The sequence below is a fragment of the Hemibagrus wyckioides genome, linkage group LG21 (genome assembly GCF_019097595.1).
Source record: "Hemibagrus wyckioides isolate EC202008001 linkage group LG21, SWU_Hwy_1.0, whole genome shotgun sequence".
In the NCBI taxonomy this organism is placed as follows: Eukaryota; Metazoa; Chordata; class Actinopteri; order Siluriformes; family Bagridae; genus Hemibagrus; species Hemibagrus wyckioides.
This window is the reverse complement of record NC_080730.1, coordinates 3,615,114-3,642,737: the sequence shown is the minus strand read 5'-3', so window position 1 is coordinate 3,642,737 and position 27,624 is coordinate 3,615,114. Positions and strand designations below refer to the sequence as shown.

At 40.4% G+C, this 27,624-nt stretch overlaps 1 protein-coding gene across 7 annotated transcripts in view; it reads left to right on the top strand.

Moving 5' to 3' along the window:
• LOC131342310 (transcription factor SOX-13-like) overlaps window positions 1–26,222 on the top strand; it is a 34,166-nt gene extending 7,944 nt beyond the window's left edge. For 2 of the 7 annotated variants that reach the window (XM_058373046.1, XM_058373047.1), the window contains exons 2-14: window positions 8,738–8,942; window positions 9,406–9,505; window positions 11,291–11,362; window positions 11,571–11,743; window positions 12,489–12,557; window positions 12,656–12,770; window positions 15,694–15,791; window positions 15,882–16,017; window positions 20,109–20,218; window positions 20,817–20,925; window positions 21,259–21,423; window positions 22,692–22,908; window positions 23,194–26,222. In XM_058373046.1, the coding sequence (XP_058229029.1) occupies window positions 8,739–8,942; window positions 9,406–9,505; window positions 11,291–11,362; window positions 11,571–11,743; window positions 12,489–12,557; window positions 12,656–12,770; window positions 15,694–15,791; window positions 15,882–16,017; window positions 20,109–20,218; window positions 20,817–20,925; window positions 21,259–21,423; window positions 22,692–22,908; window positions 23,194–23,440 (1,815 nt within the window). In that variant the 5' untranslated portion in view covers window position 8,738 and the 3' untranslated portion in view covers window positions 23,441–26,222. Of the gene's footprint in view, window positions 1–5,619; window positions 5,771–6,699; window positions 6,851–8,737; window positions 8,943–9,405; window positions 9,506–11,290; window positions 11,363–11,570; window positions 11,744–12,488; window positions 12,558–12,655; window positions 12,771–15,693; window positions 15,792–15,881; window positions 16,018–20,108; window positions 20,219–20,816; window positions 20,926–21,258; window positions 21,424–22,691; window positions 22,909–23,193 lie in introns of those variants that run through there. The other 5 variants (XM_058373042.1, XM_058373041.1, XM_058373044.1 and 2 more) reach the window with 5 other exon arrangements.
• Window positions 26,223–27,624: the final 1,402 nt, after the last annotated feature.

Genomic DNA, 27,624 nt, shown 5'->3' with positions numbered 1-27,624 from the left:
AATTATCTTTCTCTTTTTTTTCTCAAACAGGGGTAAGGCGATTGACGTTTACAAGCTGGATGTCGAATCGAATGGCATTCTTATATATGGCGTTCTTGTTAACGTATCAGTTAGCGACCCCAATGACACAGAGAGAGAGAGATGGTCTATCTAAGTTTCTAGGAGATACTGCGTCTTGTATCTGATGTCTCTTTGAACATAATTCTATGAAACGATGATTATCAAGTGAAAAAAAAAACAACAGGAAATTTACCCCCCTGAAGTGTTCTCAGCTAACAGCACACCCCGAATTGTTCCTCCTTTACCGCAGCAATTTGCCACCAATTACACTGTTTTATTATTTATGAATGAATTAAACCGGCGGCTTTTTTAATCGCTTTAAATACAGCCAGGTTTACGGTTGTGGAATGTTCAGGAAACGAGTCGGTTCACGTTATCGAGGCTTCCCCTCCTGCTTTGTTACTCTGTAGAAGTTAACAAGGCGATAACAAAAATCGTGTTACCGAGAAAACCACTGAGCGCTCGCCTTTTCCCCGTGTCGGAAAAATGTCACTGATACTGGAGACTCCTTCCAGAAACATGACGGAAAATGTCTGTTTGAATTAATGACATTTTTTCATTAATCCTCCCTGACGTGGAAGGACGTTACTAAAAAGCCGTGATTTGCAGCCGAACTTCTGCCTTCGCTGCAACCTAATCAACACCTTCTGATGTTTTCTATTAGGCAAAGCCAAGAGCAAAGCGAACTGTATTTCCTTTACTGCCGTGTAAGTAGTGTGTAATGGAAGTTTCGAGTTTATTACGTGGGACCGTTTCGCCCACCTTTCCGCTGCTTTTGATTCTTCCTTTCATAATCTATCTTTTCTTCTCTTCTCTTCTCTATTCTTTTCGCTCTTTTCAGGGTTCGTCTAATCACCTTTTCTTCTTTCTCCGTATTCCCCCTGTTGTTTGTGGCGTCCGTGTCCAGGCATGTACAGAAAGCATGTATCCTGTTTGTAGCAGGACGAGAACACGTGTTCTGGTGAGATCTGGACTGCCTCAGGATGTCCTGAATGGTGAAGGTCTCACGTTTTTGTTTCATTTTTATTTATTTTTTTTAAATCTGGACAACCCATTATTTCACTATCGATGCATCAAATCAATATATCAGTCATTGATGGATTTGAGAAGATGTCAAGGTTTACTTTTACTCTTGTTTTAAATCAGCAGTTTCTGATTGATCTCATGCCTTTATAGTTTATATATAGCATTTATATCGTTTTTTTTCTTTCTTTTCTTTTGTCCTTTTCTTTTATCAAAGTTGTGGAAGACAGTCTGTCAAATGTGGCGTCTATCCCTAAAAATGTCCAAAATGTAACTTATTTGATGTAATAATTTGATCATTAAATTTTCCATTTAAGTCAGATATTCAATTTAGCACAATTTACACATTAGCACTGTTTGTGATGTCACTAAACATACAGCTTGGACCAATCAGGTTTGAGATTAAAGTCTGAAACAGTTAGCTAGTTTCACAGAGTAAAAATATACATAATGTGACTTTAAATTTCAAAAATCTGATCTCATTTGTTGCCACAGCAGAAAAGCTTTTTCATTCAGGTTAGAGATTTACTTTGGGGGTGGGGCTACACATTAGCACTAAATATAAAGATTTGAGATTAAAGTCTGAAACAGTTACTAGCTTACTAAGAGTAAAAATATCGTAAATGTGACTTTTTAATTTCATAATCCGATCTCATTTGTTGCCACGATACAAAAGCTGTCTGTTTAAGTCAGAGATTTCCTTTTGGGGCGGAGTTACACATTAGCACAGTTTGGACCAATCAGGTCTGAGATTAGTCCAAGTCTGGAACATGGAAGATTTTAGTCTTCAGTTCTGACCTATCGAAATGTGACTTTTATTTTGATAATCTGATTCATTTTGTTGCCACAGCATAAAAAAAATTAAGATTTTTTCCATTTAAGTTGAAGATTTACTCGAAACATCTGTATATGTACAGTGTATTTATGGGGCTACACATTAGCTTTGTTTGTGATGTCACTAAATATACAGTTTGAACCAATCAAGTTTGAGAGGCTGGTACAATAAAAAAGGTCAGTGAGCTAAGCTAGCTAGCTTTTGTAGCTAGAGTTAAAAAGTATTATATTTTGATCTAAATGTGCTTAGAATTTGATGATGAATGCAACTAGGTCAACTAGTAATTAACTAGCTTGCTTCCTTCTTGTGAGAGCAGGGCATGAGGGTATAATTTATATACAGGGGTGTAAAGTAACATGTTAGAAATCCTCTTGTTACTGAGTACAGTTCCTGAGGAGAAACTAACCAATTACTTTAACCAGAGTTTACTTAGAGAGGCTAGTTAACTGCTAGCACACTTTTGATTTGCTTCACTTTATTGTTACTGTTTTATTTAACCGTAACTGGAAATGTCTTGAAAACTTTAAACATAATGTGGTTGAAAATCTTTTAAAAAGAAGCTAATCAAGCTAGCTAGCTAAAGAGGCTAGTTGGCCACTAATCCACAGTCACCATTTGCCAGAGTTTTGATTTGCCTCATCATGTCCTAAGTGTTTTATTTAACTGAAACAGGACGTGTCAAAATATAAGCATAACATAGTCGTTTAACACTTTTCCCCTCCAGGTAAGCAAGCTAGCTAGCAAACTAGAGAGTCTAGTTAACCACTAGAACACGAAGTCATCATTTGTCAGAGTTTAGATTTGCGTCACCATGCGCTGAGTCTTTTATGTATCTGTAGCGAGACAGAACCATGTCAAAAAGGAACCACTTTGAAACTCCAGCTAATCGAGCTGTCAGGCTAGCTAGACAGTGCTAAACAAGCTAGCTAGCTTAGCACATTTAAAGTATCCATGTTCCACTTCACTTTTTCCCGGTTTTCAACATCATTTGACTCCGCTCACGGAGACCGGGCTGTTTTAACTCTTGAGCTGATCAGATACACACAGAGAGAATCTGAGAACTGGGCGCCAGCTGATAATAATCACTGAGGTTTTGGGTGGGGATGCGTTAGCGCTACAGTACAGAAACATCCACGGCTGAATTTGTGAGCTTTTTCAGAGTCGTGAGTACAAAGTGTACTTTTGTGGCGTGTGGACTTTGTTGTGAGAAACCCGTCATGATATTGGCTTTGAGGTATTCTCAGTTTGATGCTAAGTAGGTTTGCTAACTAGGCTAGCTTGTGACGAACACAGTACTCTGTTTGACAAGCTACTCGTTTCTTCTTACCGTACGCTATTAGGGAAGTTAATCTACTTTTACTTTTACTCTTTCTTCGCTGTGACGTATTTTTTAGCGATTTTAGCAAATTTGTAAATAAAGTTGTTATTAGGTTGCTATGAGAGAAAGTTGTTTTTAGGTCATTTTTAGTACCATCCTTCTTTATCATGTACCGAAATCTGACATAACAGCTTTCTACCTCGTTTTCTTTTCATTCCTCGTCCCTAAGCTCTTTATTCCATTTAATTCATCATTCTATTTCTTTATTGAAACTTCTGCTATTTTTAAATCTGGATTCTAAGGTTACGCCCCGTGTTTTTTTTTTTTTGTTTTTTTTTTTGTGAGCCGAGCTTGACAGCGGGTTCAATAATGGGACCAGCGGTTGCTCAGAATTACCTGTTGTGTTCCTCGCCACACAAAAGAGGATGGCCGGGTCGCCATGGCAACACCACAGATGCGTGGCCCTGGCATCTTAAAGATCTCTGTTTATCCCGTGGTTCAAGGGCGCGCGAGCGATGGGCCGAATATTATGAAGCTAGTAGTGTGATGTGTTCTCGAGACCAATTCTCCACCACACACACACACACACACACAATGCAAAAGTGCATGTAGTGCAGGATGGGACATAAAAGTGCGCCTGATTTAGAAAACAGTACATTTTTAATATCTTTTTTTTTCTCTTACTTCGCCTGAAGAAAATTGGCAAATTGGAGAGCTGGTTTTTGTGAGGCTTTTTTTTTTTTTGCCTTTGCGTGAAAGGGGGCCCTTCACAAACATCCTTTATTCCTCTTCTCTTGTTATGTTTCTTTATTCGGAGTGTGTTTGTGTGTGTGCCTTCCCCCTCATTCACTGCCCCCCCTCTCCCCGTCCTCCTCTTGTGTCTCAGATAAATGCCACACTAGCCTTTCGCTCGGTGGCACAATAAGCGGACTGTTTCAGGCCCGGAGAGCTACGATGAAAGAGTGCGCTTTTTAACCTCTATTTCTGAAAAGCAGAGGGGGGAAAAAACCCCAGCAGCAGCGCACGCCTTTCTTCTCTCTTTTTTTTTTTTTTTTTTTTTTTGTGTGTGTGTCCAATCCACGCTTGTGTCATCATCCTGTTAATACGTCTTATTTAGGAGATTTGTTTTTTTCCCCCGTCTTAGGCTCTTTAAAGACACAGGCCTGATGATGCCATGTAGAATTTTTGGACCTTCGCAGATAAACATCGAAACCGGCGGTGTAGATGCCGACGTGCAGACGTGCCGATATTAAAATGTAGTTGTTATTATTATTAATGATGTATTCATCTATTCATATGCCTAGATCTAATCACACCTAGACGTTAGTGTTTTTTATTTAGCGTGTAAAGAGGGAGTCAAAACTTTGTTTGGATACAAAATCGTGGCATCAGTGGTCATATTTTGTTTTTTTTTTTCACAGAAAAGGCAACCGTCTTTAGAGTTTTGTCTCCTCTTGGATCCTTGTCGATTTGCATTTGTTTTTTTTCCTTCCTTTATTCAAAACATCCAAAGACCCATACCTGTGTGGAGGGGACTGAGCGGGGGCTGTCCCTGGGAGGGAAGTGGAAAATCCATATTAAAGGACCATTATGACCTGGAGTATAAAGAATAAAGAGTCTCTACTCACACTCTCTCTCTCTCTCTCTCTCTCTCTCATTGTGCCACATGCTCGAATAATGGCCCGCTGATTTCCTTCACATGGTAGGATGTTTCGTTTGTAGAGACGGCTCGTTCCAGAATTAATCCGAAGGTTTATTAAAACGTTTTTCCTCGCTCGACACGTCCGCCTGTAGAGCCCTGACCGTAAACAGCGTTACGCACAAATGAAGCTGGATAAACAGCGTCCATGACTTTTTAATTCTCTAAAATTCGCCAGATGAATAGTGACATTGTTTGCAATCGTTTGCATTTTATTTGTCCAGGAGGTTTAAAGAGAAAATGAAATTTGTTTAAATAACCAGGGATACACTTGTTTTCTTTTTTTTACCCCTTATTATCCTGTCACAGCATTAAACGGGCTAAAATAAAGAGCCGCATTGTACAAACAACATCCCTGTTTATTATTACATTTGGTTCTGCTTTGTAAAAACCCAGTGTTGTCCTTTACTCTGTCTAAATTGGAGAGAAGTTCTTTTTGTAAAAAATCGTTTAAATCATTCTCCACAGCTCAGGACCCAGCTCAAATTTCCCTTCATCCAACACCTATTTAAAATTAAATCTCATATCAGACTATTTTTATAACTACACTCTCTAAACTATCTGTAAATATTGGGAAGGCAGTCCCTTCATGCAAATGCCACTGTTTGCTTTGGATAAAGGCACGCGTCTGTGGCTACACCGTGTCAGACCGAGCCAGGGATAGCCTGAAAAACAAGACGAGCGTTTCCATTCCGAGGAGGTCACTGGCCACTTGGGTCGCCGAGAACCTCAGCAGCTGTGCCATGACTTGCTTCACCGCTTTCCCACGCTGGCAGACGACCCTGCACCCGAGAGACGAGCCGTGGCTGATGAGGGCTGATCAGGAATTCTTGAGGTCGGTGCATGCACGCTCTTCGCAGGTCAGGGACGCTTCTCGGGGTTCTCCGGAGTGTATGTGTGAACGGGAAGAGGTTTTGAGAAGCTCCGGCTTTTGGCATCCGACAGCTGACCGGGCTTACGCTTGGTGTCGCTTGGTATGCTTACCAGGAGTGAACAACTGTGACCATGCCGGTTTGTCCGACAAGGATTGGTCTGGTTCTCTGCTTTAACACCCCTCGAATCATTTTTTTAAGATGTGCTGGAGCAGAAAACCCAGGCATTTATTTGAGTCTTGCGTTCCAGAGCTGGAGGATTTACATTATTAGTATTTGCATATGTTGTATCTATAGAGCTATATATCACTCTTCGCTTGATTTATACTCTAGGTTGATTTGGATTTAAAAAAAACCCCAAAAACAAACCCCAATAAAATCATCATCTCTGAATGAATATTGCGTTACTGAGCGTGTGTTGGTTTCTCTCAGCGCCAAACTGTTACTCAACACAGCGTGCTGCTTGCCAAAGGCAAAATGTCAGGATTATTTTGTGCACGCCATATTAGAGATATTAAAGAAAAGAAGAAAAGAAATGAAAAGGAAGAGTACTGTCTTGCTCGCAGACAGCAAGTTCATACAGGCATCATGTCATTCGTGTTACTACAAGCGCTGCGCTTGTCTTTCATGTGTCGGACACTGACTTCTCCTGGAGCTCAGGCGTTTTCCTGGCACTGATCTTCCTTATTGTTTGGGCTTTTTCAAAAATAACTTGTCATAATGAGGAAATTAACCACCGTGGAACCCTTGGAGGGAAGGAGGTGGAGGGAGTAATGTGATATTTGCATCTGCGGCGCCAGGGGCACGATGTTAGTTAGCTGGTTGAACTAACGTGCCGCGACTTGTTAGACGACCTGTGGCATTCGTTCTATTGTCGTGCGCGTGGAAAGAGTTCGATATCCCAGGCTCTGAGGCTGAGGCTCGATTCCAAACCGCGTAGTACTAGTGTATTAGACTGCTGTACATAGCGTACATACTGATAATATGCTAAAAATCCAATTTCGGACTTGAGAAAGAGAAATGGCTCCTCAACCGAGCAACAGGTAAGAAGAAAATTGTCTCATCTAGTTTGGGACTCCGTGGTCAAGAGAAAGCAAGCAGCATCAGTTCAATTTCTATTTATTTAACAATTTTTAACAATTGTGTCTGACATCATTCCCAAAAATTTAAGTCAATCCTTTAAAACAAACGAAGTGGAATCCTCTCCATTACGTGTCACTGAAAAATCCGTCCACGGTGGTTGTTCTGATTCTTCTACCAGGTTATTATTCTGGCTATTGTGCGTGACAGAAGTGTGTTAAAATCTTGACTGCACAATCCTGTTCTGCTAGAAATAAATACTGAAGTCTGTAGCATCAGGACCTCAGTTTTTACAGTGTGTTCGGAGTTAGGACTGTGAGAAGTAATTTTTTTTGTCCATTATCTGCATACCTGTCAGTCACCCAGTCAGTAAATCTTATCAGCGGAGGGAAGCCGACTCTCCACCTGTTGTGAGTGCTTTGCACTTGTCTTGGAGTGCGGCCTTGAAAACGAGCTTTCTTGCACGTCTCTAATTCCCGCATAGTTCTTCTGACATTTTAACAGTGGAACAACCAGATGACTTTTAATAGACTAGTCTGGATGAGACCCGGGGATTTAAGTGTGTGTAAGTGATTTGAAAGAATCTGTCATGGATTAAAGAGATTGTTCTTATTCTTAGGTTGTTTGATCAGAATCGGGTTGGATCGATACAACGCAGTGACTCTTTTTGCATAACTCTTGAAGAGTAGACTCTGGGAAACGTATCGGATCGCATACCAGCCTCGCATGCCAGTGTCACATAACAACCGATACCCAGTGCGTACGAGCTAAATTGGTGTTGAGATTTTTATAAAACTCTTGCACATGTCTGTCCACACACTGCTCTTTTGTTCTCCGTGTCATTTTGATTCCATTTCCTCTCTCTACAGGATGCAGGTCAGAACCCTATTGAGAAAATTTCAGCCACTGGAGCTGTCCTTAAGGCAACTACAGAGCTGTCAGTGATCAACTGTCTCGTAGTTTCCACTTTTTCGCAGCCACTTTTCCCCCAGATCTCGGATGTAGCTAAACTCTGAAGACTAGCCTTGTGTGAGAGTAATGCGGACATATAGGTGGCTCTGTGTTGCCAGTGAAAACCGAAGGAGGAACTGTTGCCTTTGGCAGCATTGCTCGTCTTCCCCATTTTTTTTTTTGTTTGTTTTTCTTTCCCCAGCCGCAGCCTTTTGGCACATTGTAGCTGCATTGTTACCCTGCTGCATTCCCAGCCTATTGCTTTTGTCAATCTCCTTCCCATTGTTGTACTTCCTTTGTTCCGTCTATGCAACAACAGGCCTTGTAGGGTGGATATATAAATGTAATGTATATCTATGACTACGCTAAAAAAGCTACAGTTCCATAGTTCTATAATAATGTCTTGTGTATGTATTTTTTTTTTTTTGCTTTCATCTTTCGTGGCACATGTGCTTGGTTTGCCACTTGAGACGAGGTCTAGGGAGAACATGAGTCTTCCATCTGTCTTCTGACGCTGTGTTGATAGACTCGGGTCCTTGAGAAGAAGTGTACTCCCACACACACACACACACACACACACACAAACACACACAGCACTACCTCTGCTTTCAACCCCGAGTGCTCTGAAGCCCTGGAGCTCCACAAGAAGTGCTACCGTATTCTGGTCTTTGTTGAAAAGCGATTGAATGGGGCCGGCCTGTGTGTGGTGCTCACAAAGCCCTTCTGTTACTCATGCAAAGCAGTCAGCTGTTGGCCCGAGCCTTCCTGCCCGCTCAGATAACTGAAGAATGGTAGCGGAATGCCCTGATTAGAGATCCCTCATCCTGATATGGCAACAGGAACTAATTTGCTGCTTAAATGAATCCAGGCTAAGTTGTTGAATGTTCTTGCTTTCGCAGAATGTGTGAGCGCAGTCCTCCTGCGATACAACCCCATGCTAGTGGTAACGTAACCATGGTGGGCATCGGCATCAAGCTGGAGGAGGCATCCGGAGACGGAGGCGGAGTCAGGGAGTCGCAGCGGTCCTCTCCATCGTGCGATTGGTCATTGCAGCCGCCGGGGGATCCAGAGAAGTTGGCATCTCGCAGCACTCGGTCTCCTTTGGTAAGGATGGTGCTCATGCTACGTTGTGTCTGTAAACATGGAGGTGTTTAATAGAGCAGGTAGATATCAACGAGGCAAATTGTAGCTTCAATCAGGGTTGATGGGTTGATTCTAAGATTAGTTTTGGAAAATGTTAACCTTTCAGATTGCCTAAAGCTTCTACTGCCCCATGAACACCACCCCTTGAGCTAGAACAAAGTGGTACTCATTTGTAACCAGCTTTTTAGAGGTTAGGGTCGGAAACAAGGAGCCTGAAGCACTTTAGAGATGCGGTTTCCACTGACTAACAGCTCTCAGCTAATCACGCCGTAATTTTTGCTCCTAAATAGGTGTTATTAAGTAATTAATTATTCATTTATAGCCACATTACACTGTAACAATGAGTATTTATCCTCTACCAGACCTTACTGTCATGAACGTCCAGTTTAGACTTTAGTGTAACTTTGAACATCTTTTCATCCAGGCCAGTTCACCCAGCAAAGATCAAGCACACAGTGTCAGTCCCAGCAGCCAGGACGTGCTGAACAGACCCAACAGCAGAACCCAGCCGAATGTCAGCGAGGGTGAGTTCTGCCCTTATGGATAAATCTTTGCTAAAGTTTAATAAAAGGCCAAGTTTTAGACAGTTGTTGGTGTTCAAACACAGAGAGCTAAATCGATGAATAATAAATAAAAATGTTTTCACAGATTTCTGTGTTTTTGCTCAATAAGACATGACATTTCCCCCCCACATGCTCATACATGCTGGTTGACACTGTAGTCTTGTATTTTGTGAGCTACAAAGCTGCAATAAAGCCCGCTTAAAAAAAGTACGGCAGCAGTGTTAGTTTCCATTGTTAGCAACACGCCCATGTCACGGCTTCCTCCCAGGGTGTGAAGGTGAAATTATCTTTGTTTAATAATGTCATTCCAAGCTAATAGCGCTCAATGATTCTGCTATTTTGCTGAAGCAATTTATATTGTGACGAACGTTCCTTCCAATCCAATCATGTCATTGAGTCGTAGTGTAGGAAGACGGATGATTATGTAGTTTGCGCAGCGCTAATTACAGAGTACAATGTAGACGTAGGTGCCTTTGTTTTTAAATAAAACTTCTCGTCACAGTAATGACAACTGATTTTGAACTTTGAAGTATATGATATAACGCTGCAAGATAAAAAATCTCGAGGAATAAACAAATCCAGGTATTACAAAATATGATCGAGTTTCTGATGAGTTTGATGGTTTGAGGGTTGGTCATGTGTCACGTCTGCTGATTCGCTGAGAAAGTTTGACTTTTTTTTTTTTAATTCCATTTTGTATATAAAATATCGTACAGAATCACGTTGCTTCTGTGTAAGAAAAAAAATTCTGATCAGAGGTATGCGAATAATTAGATGTTATGAAAATGATGAGATGTTTATTTGAAATCATTTTCGTAATAAGGAGATAATAATGCCAAGATGCTTCTGTCATTAAAGGAGGTGTTCTTAATAGTAAGATAATAAGATGCTATTAAAATGTAATAGGTTTTTTTGCTTTTTTTAATTTATATGTTTATTTTATATATTTAATGTATAATTATAATTATATATTAAATAAATAAATAAATAATAAAATTATATATATATATATATATATATATATATATATATATATATATATATATATATATATATATATATAAATTTTTTTTTTTTAATTATTGTTATTATTTATGTATTTATTTTGCTTTTTTGGCTTTTAAAGTAATAATAATGTGTCATTTTTATGGTTTGGGTGTTTATTTATTTATTTTTAAATAATTAGCTTCTTTTTAAGTAATAACTTGATTTTAAAAAAACAGTAAGATCTTTTTTAAATAATAACAAACTTATTTTTTAAGTAATAAGCAGCTGTTGTTTTTTTTGAAATAATAATACCAATAATAAAATTTTAAATTAAATAATCAGCAGATATTTAAAACAAAGCAATATGGTACTTTTAAAGTAAAAAAAAAAACAGATTCTTTTAATAATAATGAAATGTTTTTTAAGTAACCAGATGTTTTCTTTGTAATAATAACAAGCTGCTTTTTTGTAATAACCAGATGTTATAATAATGTAATAATTATTACTAGAATATGATAATGAGATGTTTTATTACAGTAAGGTTCCTTTTCCTAGCTGATTTTTTAAAATTATTATTTATTTATTTATTTTTCTCGCAACCTTGCACTTCCACCCATAAATCTCCAGCCCTACTGTAAAGTTACATTTATTTATTTATTTATTTATTTATTTATTTATTTATTTATTTATTTATTAATTAATTAATGTCTTATGATTAAAGGCTGGTGTTTTGATTTTTACTCCCGGTTTGGTCCTCAGTGCTGCCCACCATCGAGAAAATCCTGAACTCAGACTGGAGGGAGAAGATCCAAGGCACTGCTAATGTGAAAGGTAAAGAAAGCTGGTGCAGATTTGATGGCTGTTTGACGTGTGTCAGAGTGTCACGTACCATGCTGATGGATCATACTGCAATTGCAATCATCCAGGAAATGATTCATTGTGTAAAAATTATACGTGGGTGGTTTTTTTTCTAAAGGTGTGCTGTGTTCTTGTTTATCCTAAATGACATGACAAACTGTGTGTGTGTGTGTGTGTGTAGGCACTCCAGAAAGCCTGGCTGAGAAGGAGCTTCACCTGTTGCTGATGATTAACCAGCTGTCTGCTCTGAGGGAGCAGTTGTTAGGAGCGCACTCTGAGCAGAGGAACATGGCTGCCTTGCTCCTGGAGAAACAGCAGCAGCAGATGGAGCTGGCTCGACAGCAGCAGGAGCAGGTGAGGAGACGAACAAGTAAATAGCAAGTGGAGGGTAGTGAAGAGGTGTGTGTGTGTGTGTGTGTGTGTGTGTGTGTAGATGAGAAGGGGGTTCAGAGGAGGCAACAATGCTCATGACATGATCAAAGAGATCAAAGTATAACAAGAGAAGAGAACTGCTTCAAGCTGCTTAATTCTAGTGCCCAGTAAAGGTGGATCGACGTATCCGTGTCTGCAGGGTCCAAATAACCCTGTACACTGGAACCTCGACATACGAATTTAATTGGTTCTGGAGGCGAGTTCTTAAGGCAAAAATTTGTATTGCGAAATTAATTTTCCCGTAAGAAATAATGTAAATGCACATAATCTGTTCCAGCCACGCAAAAATATTAGCAATATTCCCAATACGAAGCGTATGTTAACTGTATGGCTGCTTACAAAGAATTCCATGCCAAGCATTCCATGTCAAGGCTCCTCACAGGAAGTCGTGCCACCAAGCTTGGGCTAAAAATAGAACAGACCACCCATCTGTCAACAAACCTGTCAGACAACCTATCTGTCAACAAAAAAATCACCTAGATTTTGAACGCATGTCGAAGGAAACTCTTCTATCTTGGGTTGACTCTTTCCAAACAGCTTTCACTGACTGAAACTGCAACTGCAGCTGTTTAGTACATGGTCATTCAGTCATGAGAGTTAAAGAGAAGGAATAAAGTTCATGTAATGTACTGGAGCCATCATGTTTCACTGTGTGTGTGTGTTTTAGATTGCTAAACAGCAGCAGCAGCTGATCCAACAGCAGCACAAGATCAACCTCCTGCAGCAGCAGATCCAGGTGAAGCCTCAGTGTAAATCCCTGTGGTTTTTTATTTAGCGGAGTAGATCTGTTCTGTTCTGCTGGAGTGACCGAACTCCCTTTGACCTTTGCCTCAGCAGGTGAACCTGCCCTACGTGATGATTCCGGCTTTCCACCCGAACACGCAGCCGCTGCCCGTGTCCTCTGATACGCAGATGGGGCTCCCGCTTCAGCCCATTCCCTGCAAGCCAGGTGAGTGTCTCAGGGGGACTGTGTTTAAACGTGTTCTTAACCCATCATCATCAGCATCATCATAAATATCACAATCATTATCATCACTATTATCATCATCACCATCATCGTCATCATCACCATCATCATGAATCACCATCACAATAATTATCATCACCATCATGAATCATCACAATCATCACCACCTTCATCACCATTATCATCACAATAATCACCATCATCACCGCTTTCATCACCATCATCACAATAATTATCATCATCATCACAATAATTATCATCATCACCTTCATCACAATAATCATCATCACCACCACTATCATCATCACCATCACCACCATTACCACCATCTGCATCACCATCATCATGAATCATCACCATCTTTATCACCGTCATCATCACCATCATCACAATAATTATCACCACCATTATCATCACCATCATCAACATCATGAATCACTATCATCATCACCATCATCATGAATCACTATCACCATCATCACAATAATCATCACAATCACCACCATCTTCACCACCACCACCACCATCATCACCATCTTCACCAACACCACCACCATCTTCACCAACACCACCATCATCACCATCTTCATCACCACCACCACCACCATCATCACCATCTTCACCAACACCACCACCATCATCACCAACACCACCACCATCATCACCATCTTCACCAACACCACCACCATCTTCACCAACACCACCATCATCACCATCTTCATCATCATCATCATCATGAATCATCACAAACACCACCACCATCAATCATCACCATCATTATCATCTCCATCATACTCAGAAAGCATGATTAGAGTTTATCCCTAAATGAGAATGTATGAAGTTCTAACAATGAGGAAATAGAAATACCTCTGAAAGAGAATGCAGTGTGCACATAATTGTCCTTGTGTGTGTGTGTGTGTGTAGGTGTAGGTGTGTGTGTGTCACATGTCTTTCCATCAAGAAAGGGTAGAAAATGTGAGACACAAACTGCATTTGCCCCCCCTTCCCCCCTCCCTCCTCCACCCTGTACTGTGACATAGCCAGCAAACTGACAATTTGATTTGTTTATTATCATATTTTTAAAAGTTGAGATGTTTTCAGTGTCCCTGCCCCACCCCGTCTTTGTCCAAACGTTTCCTGTAACACATACACACGAGGATTTTTTGCATTCTAATCTTTGTATTGTGGAATGTTAATCGTTTTGACAGAAAGTCAGTGCTCTTGTTGTTTTGACCGATCTGTTTATTTCCTTAGTTGACAAAAACATCACACTTTTTCTAATTCACAAAATATTAACAAAATAGCAGCCGACCAGGCAGTCGCTAACGATGAATGCCAGCTAGCTGACGCAGTACTCGAGCTGCAATGCTACAGCGTTCGCAAAACACCACACACCATTGTACACCAAATCTTCTCTGATTTCTTGAAGCCATGTCAAAGTTCCAGGGGGCGTTCAGCAGATCTCGGACGAATACGTACGTTTAGCTTGAGTTTCCGTTCGCTGTTACAAACTTAGCCTCAAAGACACATCCAGCGGCAGCGACGAGCCGATGGGGACGTAGGTGCGGTAGAAGGAGGCCCCGAGGTGTGAACAAAGATTCTGGAAAGTGCATCGAGAAATACTTTGGTTTTTGTTCAGATGACTGCCACGAAGTGTTTCCGTCGCTGCTTTCCGTCCACCTCGTTCCAAAAAACGATTATGTTTATTAAGTAAAGACTCAATTTATATAACTCTACCTCAATTCTAGTCACTTCCTCCTTCCTGTTCTTTCTTTCCTCTTTCTCTCCGTCCATCTTCCTTTAGAAGCATCTTGTTTTTGTCCTCCTTTATTCACTCTGTTCTTTTCATCTTTCCTCCCTTATTGTTCTGCTCTTTCATTTCATTCTCTTTTTCTTCTTGGGTCATTTTTTATTGCTTTTCTCTTTGTTCCTTCCTTTCTCTCAGCGTTTTTTTTTTTTTTGCCTTCTTTCTTTTCGTCCTTCCTTCCTTCCTTCCTTCCTTCATCACTCAATAAAAACGGAGTGTTTTGTTTCATGAATCCTGCTCTCCTGTCAGATCAAACGTCAGCTCTTCATTGTGTAACTGTTAGCTTTTACACTTCGAGTGGAGGAACCGGGTTCAGCGGCCTGATCTTCTCACATCGATCAAATGCTTTCTGTCTACCAGATCTAAGCCAATGATTTCAAATATTAACAACCTCCACACCTTTTTAAAAAAGTTTTTTTTTTTTTGTGGACCAAGGTTAGCGAGTGTGATTTGTCTTTTGTTAATGTGTCGCAATGCACAATGAGTTTAGAGAAAAAGAAAAGAAAGAAAACCATGACATCTGGGTCGTAGGCAATTTTTCCGATGAATAAAATTCTCAGAAAGCTCCGAGTTTCTGACCTCAGTGCATCTCGGTTTTCGATTTCTCTCTTTCTTTCCTCTTCCCTTAATCTCAAGGTCTAATTTTTAAATAAAAGCGGTAATTGTGCGAGTGAAAGCCTCGGCGCTGGTGTTCCCGCTTTTGTTCCTCTTGTGTAAACATGAGAAGCTCGACTAGAGGTCAGCCGAGTTGAATTGCTTCTCGGTGCGCAGACTGTAGAAGGCCTCAGCAGAGGCTCAGGGTCGTCTTTTCATTCGGAGAGCGTACCCGTGGTGGTGGTGGTGGTGGTGAAGGAAAAGCCACGGACATGCCGGAGCACAAAAGTACTGCATGTTCCCTTAAGGAAAGAGTGACTGAAAAGAACGGAGCACAATGGGAGAGAAGAAGAAGCTGTTGGACGTGGTGTTTTGTCACAGGTCAAAGATTGGGGTTAGGAACATGACGACTGTCGGTGTGAAAATGCTCCACATTTTATTAGATTTTTTTTTTTTTGTTCAAATGAAGAAATGACTAAACATTGTTTTTCATTTTCATCATAGATATTTCTTTTCATTTTTTAGTGGAATATCCCATGCAGCTCCTCCCAAACCCTCACTCCAACCCTCTGAAAAGATCCAGTGGTACAGTCTTTCGTCAGGTACATATCTACCTTTAGGGATTTTCTCTCAACATTGGATCTCTTTTCCTATTTATGGAATATTTTCTGGAATTCCTGTTGTTTTTACAGGAGAGCAGTCAGCCGTTGAACCTCACAGCCAAACCGAAGAGCCCCCAGAGTCTGGATCTTCCCTCTTCACACCTGCAGTCCACCTACAGGAGCAGAGATGTCCAGCACAGCCCGCCTCGGCCTGCGCTTAGCCTGGGTTCGTCATTTGAATTCAACTCAAATTCTTTAACTAACACCAATCACCCCTCGATACACCGACAGTATTGTACCCCAGTTGGTTGTGCTGATGTCATGAGTCTGGGTGGTGGAAAAACCAGTGATGGGGAGGAAATTCAGCAAAACACTCACCTATAGATTGTGTAGGATTACACAGGGATGAATATTTTCCCTTTTTTGCTCTGATGGAACATTTTCTCTTTGATTTTATTTTTAACTGTGGAAACTATGATCAGTCTGCTGTAGAGTTTTGGTCAGCGTGTGATTATTAACGTTAATATCAACATATTAAGGTCTAAGAGCATATTAATGGAGAAGTCTCTAATCTGTGTGTTGGTCTGCAGGGATTCTTCTCTTTCTGGTACATTTGTAGGTGTCTACACTGTGTGTCAGGGTTTAGACTCGGTGATTGAGGCAAGAGAGAGTTTTAGTTAAAGTGTTGATTGAGAACGTGTTGATTAAGAACGTGTTGAGTGAGAACGAGTTGAGTAGTTAGCGGGAAAGTGATGAGTATTAGTCAGTGTTTCAGTGAGAAAGTATTGAGTAGTGTTCAGTGTTTCAGTCAAAATGTTGAGTATTAGTCATTGTTTCAGTAAAACTGTATATTTTCAGTGATAATGTTCAGTATTAGTATTTCAGTGAAAGTGTTGAGTAGTCAAAGTTTTAGTGAGAGAGTGTTTTAAGCGAGAAATAGCAGTGTTTCAGTGAAAATGTTGAGTATTTGTCAGTGTTTCAGTGAGAGTGCTTATTTCTCAGTGTTTTAGTAAGAAATTGTTAAGTAGTAGTCAGTGTTTCAGTGAGAGTGTTGTAGTGTTCAGTGTTTTGGTAAAAATGTTGAGGGTTTCGGTGAAAGTGTTGAGTAGTCCATGTTTTAGTATGGAGTATTTGTCAGTGTTTCGGTGGAAATGTTGAGTATTTGCCGTTGATTCAGTAAAAGTGTTTATTTCTCAGTGTTGTAGTGAGACATTGTTGAATATTAGTCAGTGTTTCAGTAAAAGTGTTGAGTATTTGTCCGTGTCTTAGTGAGAAAGTGTTTAGTATTAGTCTTTGTTTCAGTGAAAGTGCTTCTATTCAAGTGTTGTAATGAGAAATTGTTGAGTAACTAATACTGTTAGTATTTTAGTGAGAAAGTGGTGTAGTGTTCAGTGTTTTAGTGAAAATGTTGAGTATTTGCCATTAGTTCAGTAAAAGTTTTAATGAGAAATTGTCGAGTATTATTCCGTGTTTTAGTGAGAAAGTGTTTAGTATTAGTCAGTGTTTTAGTGAGAAAGTGTTGTAGTGTTCAGTGTTTCAGTAAAAATGTTGAGTATTTGTCAGTGATCTGGGAAGAAAGTGTTGTAGTCAGTGTTTTAGTGAGAAAATACTCAGTATTAGTCAGTGTTTCTGTGAAAATGTTGAGTGTTAGTCATGGGTTTAGTGAAAGTGGATATTTCTCAGTGTTTTAGTGAGAAAGTGTTGAGTAGTAGTGAGTGTTTTGGTGAAAATATTGAGTATTTGTCAGTGTTTTAGTGAGAAATTGTTATGTAGTAGTCAGTGAAAGTGCTGAGTAGTCAATGTTTTAGTGAGAAGGTACAGAGTAGTAGTCAGTGTTTCAGTGAAAGTGTTTATTTCTCAGTATTTTAGTGAGACAGTGTTGTAGTGTTCAGTGTTTCTGTGAACATGTTGAGTATTTGTCAGTGTTTTAGTCAGAAAGTATTGAGTAGTAGTGAGTGTTTTGGTGAAAATGGTGAGTATCTGTCAGTGTTTCAGTGAGAAATGGTTATGTAGTAGTCAGTGTTTCAGTGAAAGTGTTGAGTAGTGTTCAGTGTTTCAGGTAAAGTGTTTTTCTCAATATTTTAGTGAGACACTGTTGAGCATTAGTACGAAAATGTTAAGTAATCATTGTTTCAGTGAAAGTGGATATTTCTCAGTGTTTTAGTGAGAAAATCCCCAGTATTAGTCAGTGTTTCAGAGAAAATGTTGAGTATTTCAGTGGTTTAGTCAGAAATTGTTGAGTAGTAATCAGTGGTTTAGTGAAAGTGTTTATTTCTAAGTATTTGAGAGAGTGTTTTAGTGAGACAGTGTCGAGTATTTCTCGGTGTTTTAGTGAGACAGTGTCGAGTATTTCTCGGTGTTTTAGTGAGACAGTGTCGAGTATTTCTCGGTGTTTTAGTGAGAAGGTGTCGAGTATTTCTCGGTGTTTTAGTGAGACAGTGTCGAGTATTTCTCGGTGTTTTAGTGAGACAGTGTCGAGTATTTCTCGGTGTTTTAGTGAGAAGGTGTCGAGTATTTCTCTGTGTTTTAGTGAGAAGGTGTCGAGTATTTCTCGGTGTTTTAGTGAGACAGTGTCGAGTATTTCTCGGTGTTTTAGTGAGAAGGTGTCGAGTATTTCTCGGTGTTTTAGTGAGACAGTGTCGAGTATTTCTCGGTGTTTTAGTGAGACAGTGTCGAGTATTTCTCGGTGTTTTAGTGAGACAGTGTCGAGTATTTCTCGGTGTTTTAGTGAGACAGTGTCGAGTATTTCTCGGTGTTTTAGTGAGAAAGTGTCGAGTATTTCTCGGTGTTTTAGTGAGAAGGTGTCGAGTATTTCTCGGTGTTTTAGTGAGACAGTGTCGAGTATTTCTCTGTGTTTTAGTGAGAAAGTGTCGAGTATTTCTCGGTGTTTTAGTGAGAAAGTGTCGAGTATTTCTCAGTGTTTTAGTGAGAAAGTGTCGAGTATTTCTCGGTGTTTTAGTGAGAAGGTGTCGAGTATTTCTCGGTGTTTTAGTGAGACGGTGTCGAGTATTTCTCTGTGTTTTAGTGAGAAAGTGTCGAGTATTTCTCGGTGTTTTAGTGAGAAAGTGTCGAGTATTTCTCGGTGTTTTAGTGAGAAAGTGTCGAGTATTTCTCGGTGTTTTAGTGAGAAAGTGTCGAGTATTTCTCGGTGTTTTAGTGAGAAGGTGTCGAGTATTTCTCGGTGTTTTAGTGAGACAGTGTTAAATAGAATAAAGGAATAAAATGAAGACTGAATAGAACGGTTGAAACTATAAAGGCTATTAATGAGCAAAAATGCACAGAACCTTCAGAACAGTAATACACTTCACCAGTCTATATTGGTGTAGATTATAATAATAATAATTCAGCAGTTCAACGTATATTAACTTACGTAAATATGAAAATACTTGTTCCTACATTTAGGCCTGAGGCTTTTTTTTCTTCTTTTTTTTAATTCTCAGGCTTTCATGGTTTCCTGCCAAATGCCTATTTTACATTTTCTTATCATCCTGCCGCGACAAAAACAGCGAGAAAACCCCCCCAAAAGTATCTGTGTTTCACACACTGATAAAGAGCTACATAATATTTTCGCTGTTGTGTAGTCAATAGTACACAATCAATATGTTCGCCCTTCTGCTCCTCGGCGTTGAATCATTAGCTCGTGTCTTTTCCTATTGACCTTCTTTCTGCTTGTTTATTTCTTTTCGAGTTTTCCCGTTTTTTCCGTCATTCCGTACGATTCAGATTCATACGTATGGCTGATTTTTTTTTATATTTAACGGGAAGACTTCTCTGGAGCGGTGTGTTTGCGGTTCAGTAAGAAGAATAAATTCATCGTGTTAAAGGATGAAAACTTGGAGGCCACAGAACTTTTTTATCTAGCTGACGTTTTTGTCACGCGCGGAGAAATTCTTTTAAAAAATTGCACGCATGTTTTTAATTCATGGTGCGCGGAAATGAAACGCCGTTTTTAAACAAGGTGTCATTTGATGTTGATTGTTCGTAATTGTTCACTCATGAGAGTTTCCTAGACTCTATAGAAGACTAACTCTTCTCTTTTATTCTTCTATATCTGCTGTAATTTAGACATTGTCATCACCTCCAGTGTCTCCCTGATCTAAACATCAAAATGCGTTAGAGCTTTCGGGCGTATCCTGTAGCGCAGGCCTTTGAAATGCGGCCTTGGTTCCTTTTCTTCGTTCTTTTCTTTCTTTCTTTCTTTTTTTCTTTTAAAGACCACGAGCTTGGAACAGACCCAAGTTCCTTTAGGTGTTAGACCGAAGGAGGGTGAGAGGATAAATGATCATGTGTAAATCTTGCTCTTGTCTGCTTCTCCAGGCTTCTTGGGAGAGGGCGATCTCGTGAGCCAAACTATCCACGAAGCCCAGCAGCTGTTGCGAGGAGGCCAAGGTCCAGCGAGCCGAGAGAGAGACGGCAGCACGAGGCTGGTGAGTCAGCGTCTTAAAGCAGCAAGCACCCGAGTATTGTCTCTCTCTCACACACACACACACACACATTTCGGTGGCACCTGGAGCTCGCCGTTTGTCACCGCCGTTCATAGCGAAACTCTGAGAGCTCACATATCGATTTACGGGAACAGCTGTTCCTTCGTCCCATTCTCGATCAAAGTTTATTTTTCTTGGCGTGGCTGACGACTTCTGAAGTCTGTCAACAAGTCACTTTTGTTTCTCCAGTATTTTCAACCTTAACTGCAGGAAGGAATGATAATTTGCTCTTTGTCTTGTGAATTCAGGCTGTTCCTCTTCAGGCATTCCTCTTGAACCTGCTTTAATTGCCTGTCACTATTCAGACATCTTCAAACTTGTTTTTATTTTTTGATCATTATTAATATAATGACAGGGGTTGCTCACCCTAAAGGTGAGTGTGTACTTAGTTAAATATGAAGAGGCGCGTAATTATTTCAAGGTTTGTGCGAATATCTTCACGCCTTTGTTTTTTTGGTTTTTTTTGCCTGGTGTCACTGGGTTAGTGGTGTAACACGCTGTTACCTAAAAGTCAGTGTTTTGTTTTGTTTGTTTTGCGCAGAACGATTACAAGGACGCGTCCAGAGCCGAGCGCATGCTCCACTCGGACCGGGCCGAGGACAGACAGTCCGTACGGACGAACGACGAGCATCTCAGCAGCGACTCTGAAGGTATCTTTCTTTCACAATGGAGGGTTGGGATGGTAAACCTCACCCTAATATATTTTATCACAAGAACTTCCTGATAGTTACTTGCTTCCTAGTTCTGTTGTGCTTGTGGTAGCGCATTGTAAGGTCATTGTGCCTGGAGCACACAGAAGAATTTGCATACATCGCTCTAATTAAATCACTGCAGGGAACCATTATTCTTTTGGAAATTCATAACAGACGTAAGAACGATGATTAAAGGCTCACTTGGCAGGATTTTTAAAAGACAGGATTACTGGTAAAAGAAAAGAAAACAAAAGGACTTGATGTGATTTTTGTCACATGGTGTTTTATTAGGGCAGATCGTCTCTGGAGTCGGAGGCTACAGCGACAGCCGGAGCTCCTCTTCCGGTCACATCAAGAGACCCATGAATGCCTTCATGGTGTGGGCGAAGGACGAGCGCCGGCGCATCCTGCAAGCCTTTCCTGATATGCATAACTCGAGCATCAGCAAGATCCTGGGTGAGATTTTTATTTTAACACCTTTCTTGACTGTTCTATCACCTTTTGCCTTATTTTTTTGTGTTTGCACAATATTAACCTCAGGGAGTCTCACTCAATCTGCACCTGTTTTTTTCCCCCCTCGGCACATTCTTTGTAATTATCTCTTGTTCTCCACCTTACATTCTCACACCGTCTTTGTCCACGTAACACTCGCCCCTCATTGTTGCCCGGTGGTTTCCTCAATCTGTCCAGGTGTTGCTTACAGATTCTTCGGCCGTTTCATGTGCCGCCGCTGGCACTGACGAGCGGGCGGATGAAGGGGGTGGAGGTAGTTGTTGGGGCGATGGAGAAAGTTGGAAGGCGGCACTGCTTAGGGCATGAACTGCCACCTGGCTTCTCTGGCTGACAGGAAAACACCACCCAGAGCCACCCCCTCCTCCTCCTCCAGCTGCCTTCCTCCCCCCTTCCTCTGACAAAACACTGACATTCCTTTCCATTGTGCAAAACTCACGACATAACCGCAAGCACATCGCCCCTCGCTCCTACCCCCTCACTCCTCTCCACCCCTCTCCTCCTCCTGCCTTTGACCCTGACTGAATTCATTTACTCACCTTTTGTTACTTGGGTCATCACCTTGTCTGCATTTTTCACATGTCTGTGCATCTCCTTAACATTCTTCTTCACTTTAGCGTATTTAATTGACTCTTGGTGCTCAGTGGAGGGTGATATGAAGCTCATATGAAAGATTAGACACTCAGGACTAGTGTTCCAGAAGTATTTCTGTTTATCCCTAGCCTGCTTGGGGCGATATATTCATAGAAAAGTTCCAGAAAAAACACCCAAAAATCTTCAAAGTAAATGTTGATATCGAAGCCATTTCTTCTCTCTGAGATGCTCCAAGTGCTTGTTCATAAACATCTAAAATTTGAAGGGATATAAAATATTGTAGGTATATATAGCTATATACCAGTAAAATTCTGTGTGCTCAAAGTGTGCAGTGGGTTCGTACCAGGATGCACGGTGATGCTCTAGGCGATGTTCAGCTAAGAATACTTGATTCCTGGCATTCATGTGCATGTTAATTTCCTCAAAGTTTCTTTAAAAAATGTCTGAGCAGATAAACAGTGTCCTTTACTGAGTCAGAAAGTAGTTTATTTTTTACCTAATGTCAAAAGAAAGGTGTAGAATAAAACATAGGATTGTTTAATGAGGCTTAATTTAATTTAATTTGCAAATACAAAGAGCTCTATATAGTCTTATTCGCACCTCTATGTCGCCCCCTGTAGGCTCACGCTGGAAGTCCATGTCCAACCAGGAGAAGCAGCCGTACTATGAGGAGCAGGCCAGGCTGAGCAGACAGCACCTGGAGCGCTACCCAGACTACAAGTACAAGCCCCGGCCGAAGCGTACCTGCATCGTAGAGGGCAGACGGCTGCGCGTAGGCGAGTACAAAGCCATGATGAAGAGCCGCAGACAGGAGCAGCGGGCCTCGTACCCACCCAGGTAATCAAAGGTGTTGAGTTTGAAAGAAGTGGCTCAAAGGTTAAGGATCTGGGTTAGTGAGCAAAAGGTCAGAGGTTCAAGCTCCAGCATTGTTAATCTGCCACTGTGCAATGCTTTAAAACCTTTCTGCTCTAGGGTGCTGTATTATCGCTTGACCTGCACTTTGACCCCAACTTCAAAAATTTCAATCCTCCTCTGATATTAAAATACTCTTACGTCTTGGTTCTATGAATTTCCTGCTTCTTGAGATCTTCTAACAATGGTCTTCTCTTCTTTACCTCACAGCCAATCAGATCAGCAGCTGCATTACTCCACGGCCGACGCTCCGTACTCCACCAAACCCATGTCCATGACCCTGCCTCTGCACCCTTCCCTTCTGGAGCACTACCTCCCTCGTTCCCTCGATCCACCCCAAGCCCCACGTGGCCCGGCGGAGGAGGACGGGCCTCGTTCCAAACCGCAGTACAGCGAGGGAGAAGAGAGTGACGGAGGAGAGCGCAGCGAGGGCGAGCTGGTGGTCCTCACTGACTGAGATGAGGGAGCAGGGTGCTGTGAGGTGAAACTTCCAGGGGGCGAGGTGCTTTCACACGTCACCCAGGAGAGAGAGAATCTTTGCTTTTTTTTTGTTAGACTACTTTTCACGCCAGCGACGATGACAAAGTTTAAAAGACGGATTATTTTAATAAAAATGCTCGGTATTGAAAAATAATAATAATAATAATAATAAATGTATTTTGAAAGTCTTTCAGTGCTGCTGATGGTCAGAGTGCTGCACTTTTGTTCTTTCACTGAAAAGGGCTTTAAAATGCAGAAGACATCAGGAAGAAGAAGACACACGCACACACACGTGCAGCAGATAAACACTGGGCTTAAACGTCTAGCTGAGGCTAAAAAGAATCGTTAATACGTTTACTATTTACCCCAATCAATGTCTAACGCTTACTTTAGCTTTGCACTTGGACTCTCGGATTAACGGAAACGTGTGCGGAATTCTCGGTAGACTGTTCTCCGATTTTTGGCCAAACGATTCATTTAGTTTGAAGCTGAAATCAATCAATAAGTTTACATTATATATATAACAATCGATTTAAAGGTAGAATTTACCTCGAACGCAGCTGATCACCTATGATGTGTTTCAGGTTTAGTTTTGCACTGGAGCTACAAAGCTAAAATCGTAGAGACTAATCATGACGTTTTTAGAATTTATGTTAACTTCTATTATAAGCGAAGAGCTGGACGTCCATCCGGCTAACACGTCCGGCGTCCGGCCTGACTGAGGTCTTAATCTGCATTACGAGATGTGTTTAGAAGCTGTAAATGTACTGTCAGGGGGAAAAAAAGAGGCAAATAGAGCGATAAACCTCCGGCTTGAGGCAAAAAGTTCTAAAGATGTAAAATTTCACATGAAAGAACCAAATGTAGGTGATTCACAGAAATGGGTGTGTGTGTGTGTGTGTGTGAATACTTATGCAATCAAAACCTTTTTAAGTTTTTGGTCCAGTCCATACGACTTTAGACTAAAATCTATCGTGTCCCGTTACCTAAAACCTCCTTTTTAAAATCATGATCAATTTATTTCCATTCATAATACCTATATAATAAACATTTGGAACACGCCTGTAATATATCACAATACTGGATGGAAAAAGAAAATAATAAACACCGGTCCAACTGGTAGAACAAAACCAGTGACTTAATTACTGCCACTAATCCTCATCATTAACCTATCTTAAAATATTTCTGTTTTATGAGAATAAACAACGGCTTGGCATTTTGAAAATTGCCTCCATTTAAAGGCACTTATTGATTTAATCACCATAACAAGGAAACTGGAAAATTACTAACGAGCTGGCGACCCAAACGTTCTACCAGTTGGACCAGTTCATCCTGTGAGGAAGCGTTTATTTTTAGCTATTCACACCATGCTGGGTTTTGTTTATTGTTTTATGCAGTGAAAGTTGGAATCGGTGAATAACTTTACGTAAATAATCTATTTTCAGTTTCACCGTCCCGTATATATATTTTTGTTTTGTTTTTTAAGGTATGATCGCTGTTTTAATGCTTCTCCTGACGTTTGTTTTTGTTTTGTTTTTTTAAAAAAAAAAGGAAAAATAATGTTTTAAATGTCGTTATTACTATTGTTGATGTCTCTCAGACTTTCCGGAAAACGCTTCCCCCCTGCCTTAAGTTAGACTTCCTGTTCGGAGCCGAACAAGGTACTTTCCACGGTTTGGAGTGCTGAAAGCTAAACAGTTACAAACACACGCTCTTCCTTGAAGGGAATGGGAATGTTCAAAAAGAAAAGTTTCCCGGATTCGTTAAGATATCTACCCAGAACCTTCAACAGACCGATACCGATCTCTACTTTTCCTTGTCGATGCCATGCTAACGTTTGTGTCTTTAGTATCTTTTGACTGTAAAGGTGCTTGTGGTTTCATTCTAATTAGCTTTTATAGCTTATAAAAAAATTTTTTGACACCCTGAAGCTGTGTAAACGATTTTAACGACAAGGAATAGTGTGAAGTTCGGTACCTTTTTTTTTTTTTTTTTTTTTTTTCTGAAAGTGTGCGCCCTCTGCTGTCCAGAAGCGGTATGCCTACAGTATGTGAGGCCTGAAAATGCACTTTTTATTTTCTTTCTTTTATTTAAAAAAGACCTATATAGTTAAATATATATAAATACATATATTTGGCCAGTGTCGGTAAAAGTTTATTGGAAAATGTGAGCAGTGATCCATCTAGCCTCGCTTTTTTTTTTTTTTCTCGTCCCTGTCATTTTAGTGTAAATAGCGTGGGTTTGCGTTTACGTTTGTGATTCTTTGACTTCTCGAACCTTCCCTCCACCTCACAGCGCGTGACCGTGCCAGAGACTCGAAAGTTAGAACTGCCATTTTAACAGTTACTGTTTGTTTTTGTTTGTTTGTTTGTTTGAAGTTGAGAGACATTTTTAAAGAAATCAGTAAGGAGAGAAGCTGAGGAATGAAAGAAAGAGAGAGCGGATTCTATCGTTAGCTGGCGTATTAAACAAACATGCTGGAATCGTGTATATATATTAACACAAAAAGGAACGGATACCGTTTGTATCTTTTACCTGTAAAATCAGATTTTAGGGAAGAAAACCTTTTAAAAAAAAAAAAACTTATTTGGAAAAACAAAACTACTGTTCAGAACCAGCTGTTGATGTAAATATAGATTATAGACTTTATTTTGTTTATAAAAGTGTATAAGTTAAAGGTGTACATTTTTTCCCCCCTGTATGTTTTTTTTTTGGTTTGTTTTGAGGTTTTAATAAAAAATAATAATAATAATAATAATTCTCTGTCTGTCTCTTTTTTTTTTCTTTGTTTATGGTTATACACCGATCAGGTATAACATTGTGAGCAGTGAGAGGCGAAGTGAATAAGACTGATGATCTCCTCATCATGGCACCTGTTAGTGGGTGGGATATATTAGGCAGCAAGTCAACATTTTGTCCTCAAAGTTGATGTTAGAAGCAGGGAAAATGGACAAGTGTAAGGATTTGAGTGAGTTTGACCAAATTGTGATGGCTAGACCACTGGATCAGAGCATCTCCAAAACTACGGCTCTTGTGCGGTCTGCAGTGGTCAGTATCTATCAGAAATGATCCAAGGAAGGAAGAGTAGTGACCAGAAACGGGGTCATGGGCGGCCAAGGCATATTGATGCACGTGGGGAGAGAAGGCTGGCCCGTGTGATCCGATCCAACAGGTGAGCTACTGTTGCTCAAGAAGTTAATACTGGTTCTGATAGAAAGGTGTCAGAATACACAGTGCAGGACGGGTCAGGGCTGATTTGGCAGCAAAAGGGGGAACAACACAATATTGGGCAGCTGGTCATAATGTTATGCCTTGTCGGTGTATTTCATGTGCACAAAACAAAGAAACCTCATGACGTTACAGCTTTAACCTCAGCTCTAACACTGGAGACTGAGTTTATGTGGATCATCTGCTGTACAAGTCCCTGTGTAAATAGTTACTAAAGGAAGTTCAGCAATCCGCATGAAGCACTCAAGAAGTGTGTTGAGAATTGAAATGCACCACAATGTTAATCTTATAGAATTTATTAAAAACAAATATTTCCATTGATATTAGATCACTGATGTGATTTGACACTACAAGGGAAAACAACAAGCACAATGCTTGACTGACTTAGCCTTGAGAATTCTAGGCTGAGTGTGTGTGTGTGTGTGTGTGTGTGTTTGTTTGATTCAGGATATCCTCAATAGTAGCCTTCCTGTGTTCGCTTTCCCGAGGAACGGAGAGTGACTCCAGGTTACGAGGCATCTGAGACAGGCAAAAGTTCAAGGATGAAACCTGATTAAAGAAACACAAACCTGACCCTTTACTTTCACCAGGCAACGTTCCTTAATGTGAGACTAATAACAAACCACGTAGGGTTAAAGATCGTTGTAGTGGGGTGTTGAGTTAAAATGGCCACAGAACACATCTAGTGACCAAAAACAATCAACTTAATAATGTACTGGAGGTCAGGAATAAAAGAGTGGATATGCTGTTAGAGGAAAATAATAATAAAAGACAATGATAAAGTGGAGTTACGGTTACCATGGCAACGCTGATTAGATTTCTGCTATTCATCTTATACCTACCACAGCCTGCTGCCAACACCAGCAACAGGATGATGTCATAGTTTGTATCCTGCTATAGTTAACATCCATGAGACAAGTTAGTTCCTGTTAT